Below are 11,121 nucleotides of genomic sequence, written 5' to 3' on the forward strand. Positions count from 1 at the left end.
TTTTTTTTTTTTTAAATTTTTATTCAATGCTTTCTGCTTTCTTTCCTTCACTACCACCAGTACTTTCACTGGATAGAGGTCGCTTAGTAAAATATCTATCCAAAGAGGTTTGGCTTTGCCTACTTTTTAAAATGTTTCTAAAATGACTTAGGCAAATGTCATTACACTGAGCAGCAATACAGCCAGTGTGAACCTTTTCGGGATGTTTCTTTTCAATAAAATCAGTCACTTTCTGATAATACCTCAAGATTTCCTTTATCAAGCAAGATCCTTCCACGACAAAGCAAACACGCGGACTGAAACCAATGAACAGAAGTGAATAAAAAAATGGTGCTACAAACTAATGTAATGTCATATGGTGAGTTTTTGTTCGTACTGTGGAGCAAAAATATGTTGGAGTTTCATGTCGTATCCTGAAAATTTTATATGCTGGAGCGTTCGTATCCTGAGGTACTACTGTATAGTTTTTAATATGTTCAATTTTATTTTTATTAAATATATAAACTACAAACAACAACAACTTAATTAGAATGGTTAGTATGCAAAACTTTCAACTCCTACCAAACTATAGCAATATCCTCAAATTCTGCCTATAATAAATGAAAACCCAAATAAATAATAAAATTATTTAAATACTACATTATTATTAAAACTTATTTTTATCATGTTTTGTTTTAAACAAGATATTTATATATATTTACCAGATTAGCTTTTCTATTTCAGAAATTTACTTGTTAAGTACACTACCAGAAAATTCTAAAATCTCAAAAAAGTCAAATATTTTATGTACTGTGACATGTAAAGTTTAACCTTCAATAGAATTTTACAGAATGCTCAATGCTTGAGTAAAAGATTGAATGCTGAACACCTATCTACTTTAAAAATATTTTAGCCTTAATTTGCTCTGTATTATTTTAATTATATTTTCTTTTGTCTTACTACAGATTTATTAAATTCTTAATTATTTACAATATTTAATTAATTATTAATTATAATATTTAATCAATACATTTATAAAACTAACATTGTTTATATAAAACATTATTATAAATTGGAATGGAAATGTAGAGTGAAATGAATACTGACTAATAACAATATTAGCCAGCATTCATTTTTCAAACTTTGATAATGGAAAATATTATATCAATAGTTATTATCAAACGCCACTAATATATCAGTATTCAGGTTAACTGGTGTAGTTTACTTCCCAATACAAGTTAGATGGACAATTATCACAAGAACATTATTTACGTGGATGATTATTACAGAAAATATGGTAATTATCTTTTAGTTTAAAATAAATAAAACATTTCTTTATATAAAAATGTAATTTTATTTTCTAATCATATATTTTTCAATCCCCAACCCTACTTTTCCCAATATATTTTTGCTATATGTATTTGCAGTTTCTATATTCATAGAAGTTTTGCAAAACATAATCCTTGTAAACATAGTGCTTTTTGGCTTTTTGCAAATAAAAGAAATATTCATGAATATTTCTTTGATTTTCATTTTGTTTCTTAGTTTATAAAAAACAGTACAGTATACAAACATAGTTCTAAGAAACTAATAATATCTTATCTGAAAGATAATTTTTAATATATTTTTATTAATAAAATTTTTACATATAAAAAAATCAAACTTACTTGTGCTCTTCTAAAATCTCTGCAAGGGGTAGATTTGATATAACATTACCATTTATTAAAATAAAATCAGTACGAATTAATCCCTGAGAATCTAATTCCCGGAGAACATCTCCCATTGAAAGAAATGTTTCTGAAAGAATAGTTGTTACTGTCATTGGAGAAACTGGAGAAGACCATTTTGATTTCCTGGAAAAAATAAATTATAGTAAAGATTTTCATAAAATATATTTTAAAATTTACAAATTAAAATAAAATATTAAATATATTTTAATATACTGGATAATCAAAGTACTCTGTTTAAATGCTGTCTAGAGAGATATTTAACAATCTAAATGCAACCAACTTTGGTGTGGTGACATTTCAGGGCATACAGAAGACATTTTGGTAAAAACTTGCCACAATGGCACTTTTGGAACCACAAACAAAAACTAGTTTCATTTGTAGGAACACTTAAAAAGTATGGTTTATTGAAGACATAAAGCAAATTTGGTAGTCTTGAAAGACAGTCTTACTGCATATGAGAAGCATTACAAAAGATCAATTACAGTCTGCCATTAAACATATTGTTCATTACCTTCAAAATTCATATCTTCAGAATAGAGATCACATTAAGCAGTATTCCATGCATTACTAAGGTCTCTGCATAGAATGAGTGCCTTGTATAAATAAAATGTTTGTAGTACTAAAAGTGCTATAGTGGCAAGTTCTGTTACTCATCTTTTTTACAGAAATGTCTTTCACAAATTCTGGAAGATCATCCTATCAAACTTTATTGCATTTGTACTGCTAAATATTTCTATTATTTAGATTTCTATCTAGAAATATAGAAATATTTCTAGATAGCACTAAATAGTACTTTTATTTTGATCACTCAGTATAGTGGTAATGCTAATAAAATATTTTTCTCTTGTAACCCAGATAGAAATCTATTACACTAATCTCTTGAAAGCCCAGAAGTAAAAAAATAAAGCATTTGAAATAATGAAATCCTTCAGAACTCATCATACTACAAGTATATATCAGTGAACAACTTTTTCTGGATGTAAGCCACAAGTGAACTTTGTAGGCTTCTAGCAGACTGCATGCATTATTTTTATTATGGAGGTAAAAGCTTTAAGCCTTCTGAGTACCAACAAACTCCATAATTGACAGTATACTTAGCACTGAAATAATATATGCTAATGATATACAAACTAAGTAATATACACGATGTAATAGAAAGGTGTGTAAAAATTGAAGGGGTTATAAATACTGATAATACTTAAACGGATTAAACTTATTTTTTGAAATATTTTTTTTTTAAATTATGCTAGACAACTGATGTTATTAATTTTATTTATTTAAAAATTAATTCCTTGAAGTTATAAATTACACATAACACAAAAAGTTCAATAAAATTAAATACAATTATTTTTAATATATTATTACTATAACACTTCAAAATAAATATTAATATTACTTACTGAATATGATTTTTTACTTGTTGACCAAATGCACAACAAAAAACGTATACTTCTTGAACACCAGATAAACATAATGATTCTAAAATATAATCCAGCATAGGACAGTTCACAAGAGGCAAAAGAACCTGTATTAATTAAAATTATATTTATCAATTATGTATTTTTTAAAAAATTTAACTTATCAGTAGAAAGTACAAAAACCATAAAATATTTAGATCCTATAAAATTTACATCTTATGTAATTTTGAAAGGATAATGTAAGATTTGGCAATTAAACTTTAAGACTCAGTTATAAGTTATAAAAGTATTTGGAAACTTGTTTTTTCAAATGCTTCTACTTTGACTATAAGCTTAACCAATCAGATCAAACTTTAAAAATTTCTCATATATAATTAACATTCATACACAGCTGCATTAGATATTTTGCATCGAAAATCTGGATTCAGCTATCATTAACTCTTTCAATAGCAACTTCATTGTTAATGTTCTTTCAACTGTGTTGTTGACATTCTAATATTCGCTCAAAATTTATAATTTTTTAATTTTGAAATTATGATTAGTGTATTTTTTTGTCTAAATATAGTGATTCTGTAAATTACATTTGGAACCTTTTAAGTATTTCTGTATTCCTTGTGAAATACTGATTTGAATTTAGAACATCTAAACTTTAATTACAGTGTATTAAAATTCTAATTTATGTATATTTGAAAATCCAGATGGGGACCAGTCCCAATCAATTTGGATTTTTGACATTTCACTGTACTTATACAAATATTATTACATTCAATTGTAATTTGAAATTATTTAAATTTTAATTGAATAATGTAACATAATTCAAAGCTGCCAGAACATTGTATAATCAATAGCTGGTTAAAAAATTCTCATAAAATAACATTAAAACAAAATCATACTTAGCTTTAAAATTTTGCTAATACTTTCATTTAATAAAAGTTGCTACGTGATTTAAATGTCTGCAGAAGTCCATTAGTTGAAAAAATACTAGCCAATTCTAATTAGAGCTAAATGATTTTGTTTTAATATTATTTTGTGTGAATTTTTTATAAGCCATTCTCTTTTACAATACAAAAATGTATAAACGACTTCAAACTAGTATAAAAATATTAAACATTAATCTAACCATACAAAATTGTAGTCATTTACAACCAAAATAAAGAAAAAAAACCTTATTTTGAAGTTCTCAAATTCATCTTATCCTATCATAGCAACAATGCATCTTTTTACAATTTATTTAAAGTGTCAAGGAATTGCATAAAATTTGGCACCAAATTCAAATATCTACCATATTTAAAACTAAGCTAAAGTAGCCAAAATATTTATTCTTTCAAAACTGTTTTCAAATTAATTTAGTTAAGCATTACACTCCACGTAGAACTTATATACAATTCCATATTTGCTAAAAGATACATTAAAAGCCTATGATAATATTCTAAAGATGTAAGAAATAAAATGGGATCTACAGAAATGCAATACAGCTGAAAGATTTCCACAGTTTTAATATCTTTATTTTTATCTCCATTTATTATATATTTTAACTTTTAAGACTACAAAATATTTATAACACTACTTTCTAATACAAAACTTTGTTTTCTAGCCTGAATAGTGCCTTCAACAAAAGCACATAATTAAATAGGAATAAAAATAAAGCTATTACAGCTCTGATCAGAAAACTTTTAGAGTACTGCATTTCTATAGATCTTATTTACTTGGTACATTTTTGAACAATAGAGACAATTTACAAAACAGAAATATAAAATTACAAAGTTGTTATATGGTATAATTTACATTTCAGTTTTGGAATATATAGTAACTGGAAAACAGAATACAAAATAATCATGTATCCAAATGTTTTTATATTTCTATATCTATTTTGAATAAAATAAATAATGAAAACGTCAAACTATTTCAAATTTACAAAATTATAGAACTCTTGATTCATTCTATCATTAAAATGAAAGTTTAATACTGACTACTGATTATAAACTATCAACTTTAACAGGTACTCTAGAAATTCATCACTTATATACACTTTCTTTTATGACAGAACTATATGTCTGATTGTATTTTTTTTTCAAATTTAATAATAATAACTATAATTTTTAAAATAAAATTCCAAAGGGTGGGAAAAAATCTGTAAAATGACATTGTAAAAATTACTGAGTTATTTTTTACCTTCATGTTATATTTAGAAATACAATACTTAAAAAGTTTTAATAGTTTAAAGACACATTATTTACTTCTAAAGCTTGACTCAATTTTGTTTAGAATTATCCTGTACATTAATACAAAAATTGGAACTTTAATAGTGAATCCAGTTAAAATACTCAAAATAAAATAAACACAGAAGCTTAAACAGTACACAAACCTTCAATATAATCATCAGTATTGTTGACTACCTGTTGCCATCAATGTGTAAGTCAAATAATGTCATCAGAAGAGCCCAATGTGTTAATGGTCTGAATGGAGTGGAGTGCATAAAATGTCTTGAAATTGTCTTAAACAACTTTCCTTTGAGAAGTCCTTTCATCTTTGTGTACAAATTAAAGGGATTCAAGTCAGGTGAATAGGACAGATGATAAAGCACCTCCCAGACTCTCAGAGAGAAAAAGTCACTGATATTTGCAGCTAAATGACAATAAGCATTAATTTGCAAGATGATGGGTAGATTGCACAGAAAGTGACACTGCTTCTTTTGCAGAGCTTCTCACAGATTGTGTTCCAAGAAATGTCCTCTGACAGATTGCCTTTCAGTTACTGCATGAATTAGATACTTTCACCAATCTTTGCTCTGATGTTTCACTTGAGCCTGTACAAGCAAGTCCATGTTTTGTTGAGAGTAATAATGCATCTTAAAAATGGTTCCCCTTCACATTGGAATCATTCCAAACAGGTACAAAATTGCTATTTCTAAACATCACTTAGACAATGTGGTACTCAGTAAGACAATTTGCCACATTTGCAGTTGTGTCTTCAGAAAGTAGAAAAGTTGTATGAGCCAGACTGACTTGTGCAAGCTGATGAACTTTCCATCACTGATCATTCTCCAATAATGGGGCCACAGCATGCACTTGGCCTTCCATAACTGGGGGATGTCCAGGCCAATGTCGGTAATGGACATTCTGATGTCCCTTTTGAAATGCTTTTAACCATACTATATGATAATTCTACATTACTGCAAGCCTGTACAAGTTCCTGATGACACTCTTTAGAGTTTTACCCCTTGCAATTTCAATTTCCAGTCAACAATGGCGCTTTACCTTCAATATGATTTGAATTGACCACTTTGGAATGCTGTCAGCTCTTTGAATCACTACAGTGTTTCAAGAGCAAAATTGTTCTACTTACAGTAAATCATGGTATGCTCAAGTGTGCTGTATTAACCAATATTTTGCTGTTTCCCTTCAAGTGTCTTACATATTTTATTTTAATTATAGAAATCATTTTAATTATAGTAACTATAATTAAAATGATTTCTAAATTATGTTTTATACCAGGGGTGTCCAATCCGCGGCCCAAGGCAAGTTCCAATGCGGCCCAATAAACGTGTAAACAAAACCGAAAAATTGTTTTATTTTTGTTTTATTTATTTATTTCGACGGCATAAACTCAGAAAAGAAGTTTCACAAAGCCGTAAACTTTTATACATATTTAATTTTTGAGCGAAAAGGAAATATTTTCAAATACCTGGAGATGTGTGAATGACGAAGAAATACTGAATAAAGCTGAAGTTGTGACTCAAAGGAGTATAGACCCAAATTTGAAAAAAGGAGAGAAAGGCCAAAAGAAAAAAAGTGGTGAAAAAGGTTAAATAGACTTTTGTTATGCAAATATCGGCTTTAATTTTCCAATCTTCCTCACTACTTTTATCTTTCGGCCTTTCTCTACTTTTTCTCAAATTTGGGTCTATAATCCTTTAAGTTCCAACTCCAGCATTATTTAATATTCTTTCCAGCATTGCAAGATTTGGCTACTCTGAGACAAATTTGGCTACCCTTTTTTTAGTTTGGCGTAAAAATTATCATTTTGCGCATTGGCTACTTTCTAGGTTACATATTATTTATAAATATATTAGTCGAATAAAAATGCACTTTAAAATGGTGTTTTGTCGTTTTTTATTAATTAGAGACCAGAATAGAACAAATATTTGTGTTTTTCAAGTAAATTTTTGTCTGTTTCCTTTATAATAGATGAATTTATTTAATTCTAAGTAAAAATTGGAAGAGTCTGTAGAAGTAAATTTTTAAAATATCCTTTTTCGTGATAAAGTTTTAATACTTATTACTATAATCCTTGCTAATCCTTAAATATACAAGTATATTTAAGGATTGGGTCACAAATATATTATATAGGCCTATACTTGTGGCCCAAAACTCCATGACTTCTTCCAATGTGGCCCAAAGGAACGAAAAGGTTGGACACCCCTGTTTTATACTTTCAGATGCTATAGGAAATCTCATAAATTCAAACTTGGGTAGTTTGAAATCCTGTTAGTTCATAACTTTACTATTTATCCCAGCCAGGGATATAGAAATTTCCATGCTAAGGAATTCAATTAGTTCAAAATACAGCTACTTCAAAATTCGATGTGAAACTTCTGTCTGAATTGTGTATGTGTGACCATAGGGTCGGTGTCTCTTTGACACCACGTCAGGAGACCTGAATCTGACACCACCGAGTCTCGCAGGACTCGGAAATTGCGACGTTATGTCACGCGAGTGGTAGCGGGTGAGCGATTGGATTCGGAGGAGAGGTGAGGAGAGAGACAAGGAAGTGACTCACTTGGATTCCATATTTTCTAAAAATAACAGTTTTAATTAATAAGAACTAAAGACTATACAGAGATATCGGGCATATTATCGGTCTTAATTATATATCGGCCTTTGAGAGAGAGAGTTTACAACCGAATCGCGGGTTGATAAATACCTTTCTTCTAGGTCGCAGATCTGTAGTATGATGACACTGTTGACTCCGATGGAATGCTCTCTCAAATTCTTGTCCATTAACCAGAGCTTGGAGGTGTGGAAGCACGGAAGTGGGGCGAGATTCTTAAAGAGGCACGGTGTTACTTCTGGATTCTGGTGCACAGATTTTACGTCTGGATTTGGGTTCACAGGGTTAATCCTTGAGGACGACTTTTGTAGAGGGACTTTGGATGACGACTCACCTCGGGTGTTTTTTCCCTTTTCTCTTGTTATTCCTCTTGGATTTTTCCATGAGGTCAGGTGGTTGTTGTTAACTGTCTGGCATCCAATATAGGCACTCTATCGAAAGTTCCGGGTGACACATCGCTGACTAGCTGGATCCTCTTCAACAAGGAACCAACTTCGTGGGAAATAAATTTTTATGGTTTTTAGCCTAACGCTCGATTTTATATGATGAAATGTTTTAAAAATTAAAATTTAAAATAACACTTTATTAAGGGTCTGATCGTCCCTCACATATGTTAACTCATTCATTTAGATCAAAGTATCTCCATATTGTAAGAGAATAATAAACCAAGAACATCTCTGATCTGGTCAATATGACTTTGCTTTTAGGGTAGCAAATTTTCAGGAATCACCTTATCCATGGATTACTCTCTTTTATCTCATAAAATACAGCTGTGTTTCATAATTGCAAGATTGGGCTACAAATAGCAGATTGAGATGTTTGTAGGGTTCTAGGTTCCTACATTTGGGCAACTTGCTTTTTGGACCACTTCAAAAATAATTAATACATTTCAAGGAATTCTGCTTTACTTTTCATACAACCTATCTTGCAATCCATTAGGTTCTGTTAAAACATAACACATGTGTTTACCTGCAGTTTATTATTACAGTAGAGCATTGATTATCTGAATACCAATCAACTGAAACATCGGTTAACTGAAAACATCCCAGTCGGCAAATTCAAATTTTTGATAGGGCTGTGACATTGAAGCACTCTTCCCCTCCCTGCCAAACTGAACTGTAGGCCTAGTTTAATGTACTACATTATGTAAGGTATGTATTTATAAAACGTATGATACAAATTATATACAGTATAGTTTTGTGTTCAATATATTTTTTCGTAAATGATCAGTTATCCGAACAACCCAGTCCCAAATTGTTTCAGATAATCAATGCTCTACTGTATTATTAATTAACAAAAATAGCATTCTGTATACTTAGCTGTGTAAAGATTAATTAGGAGTCAAGAGCTTGTCTTCTTGACTACAGTGCATTTGACTGCAATAAACACTATTCTCAACTCTGTACATTTATCTTTCTATGCATGTACTAGTTGTGTTTGAATTTGATAATGATTCTAAGCTCTTCAAATTTTGTAATTTTGTTCCAACTAGGGCAAGTTAATATAAATTTTTTAAAAAATTTAATGTTAACATTCTAGAATACATTCTTCTCACCTGAGGAAGAATTTTTGTAAATGTTATTAGTACTTGCATGAGTGATTCTTTTTGTTATTAAAGACCGATAATGCTGAAAAGGCAGTATTTTTATTTTTATTATTATTTACTTTATGAACATTTCAGCATGGTATAGTTATTTGTTTCTTTTATTGTAAAAAAAATTATTAATAAACTGTACATAATACATTATATTAGTAAATAAAGAAATAAATGAAATGTAATTAACTAAATTAAAAAATGTCATAATTAATAGTCACACAATATGACATAATTAAGATTTGATTCTGAAAATTTACGTGAAGATATTTTTGTGTTTTAAATCTACAATTTCATTTGACTGCAATGGCCAACAACAGAAGTATAATAGTATTATTAAAGATTTTCACTCAAGTGTATTTATTTGTAATTGTTAATAAAGAAAAAACTTCACATTTAGTAAAAGATATTTCTGTTTTTCAGAAATATAAGTGTATGCAATATTTACACTGATTATTATCCATGTTTCCATGTCTTAAATGATCTAAACTTAAATATTTATCTCAAATTGGACAAAATTAAATATTAATCTCAAAATCAAACTAAAATTTATATCTTATTATAACATTTGATGTGCTTTGATATCCTATACATGTCAAATATTTATTTTTAAGTTATTAACAAAATAATCCATCTAATTTTTTATAAAAGTATTAAAACATATGCTATTCCGGATATATTTCTCAACCGACATTTATCTTAAATTTTGGTAAAGTTACTTTCTCTGTATACATATATAGAACATATGTAAACAAATGGTAACTTCTACCAAAATCTTGTATATGTGATTTTCATGAAGGTTTAAAATATTTCATAAGAAATAAACTAATATAGCCGGAAATGTCTTTAAAGATAAAGTAATTAATATCAATTATCAAAATTAAAAAACAAATTTCTCATCAGCAATATAATATGACCACGTGTTTGAGTTTTAACACGTGGATAAGCAATAGAACACAGAAAGAGAAGAAAAAAGGATCAAATACCCTTGGAGTATTTTGTGTAAGGGGCTGAAACCTCGCGTCGAAGCTATCAGCTACGATAACAGCTCGAATTATTTCTTCTTGTTTTAATAATTCATTATCTTTTGCCTTCTTCTTACTGTTCTCCGCCATCTTGAAATGATCTGACAACATAAAAAGTTTCGTCATCCTATTCGTATAAAAATCAAATAATATTTTATAAAATCTCTAATTTTATAAAAATCACATATAAAACCTAAAATATAATTTTTCATTAATAAAAAGTCTGAATTTTGAAAAAATAATTTTTTCCAATCATTTTTAAAACTTCGTCATCGCTAATGTAAGAAAACATGAATTACTCCCCTTTTTATTTTAAAGTATAAATAAATATCAATTTAAAAAAATCTTAAAATAATAATAAACATTTAAAAAACTTTTATACTTTTTTAAAAAAAAAAAAATTTGATTAGAAATATGACAGCGCCATCTCTACGATAAAACTAAAAGCAAAATTGATATAAAATGTTAAATAATTTACAGAAAATGTTTTAAATATAGCATTCGTTTGTTAATTTCAATAATAACGAAAAAAAGATTATTAGAAG

General features: G+C 28.4%; 1 protein-coding gene across 2 annotated transcripts in view; it reads right to left on the reverse strand.

Moving 5' to 3' along the window:
- The window catches only part of LOC111616708 (translation initiation factor eIF-2B subunit epsilon-like), a 74,296-nt gene extending 63,621 nt beyond the window's left edge, over window positions 1-10,675 (reverse strand). For both annotated transcript variants that reach the window (XM_023358084.1, XM_023358091.1), the window contains exons 1-3: window positions 10,538-10,675; window positions 3,110-3,234; window positions 1,647-1,832 (exon numbers count right to left, since the gene is read on the reverse strand). In XM_023358084.1, the coding sequence (XP_023213852.1) occupies window positions 1,647-1,832; window positions 3,110-3,234; window positions 10,538-10,666 (440 nt within the window). In that variant the 5' untranslated portion in view covers window positions 10,667-10,675. The remainder of the gene's footprint in view (window positions 1-1,646; window positions 1,833-3,109; window positions 3,235-10,537) is intronic.
- Window positions 10,676-11,121: the final 446 nt, after the last annotated feature.

This window comes from Centruroides sculpturatus, unplaced genomic scaffold, assembly GCF_000671375.1.
Source record: "Centruroides sculpturatus isolate CEXI.00-Female unplaced genomic scaffold, Cexi_2.0 scaffold24, whole genome shotgun sequence".
Classification (NCBI taxonomy): domain Eukaryota; kingdom Metazoa; phylum Arthropoda; class Arachnida; order Scorpiones; family Buthidae; genus Centruroides; species Centruroides sculpturatus.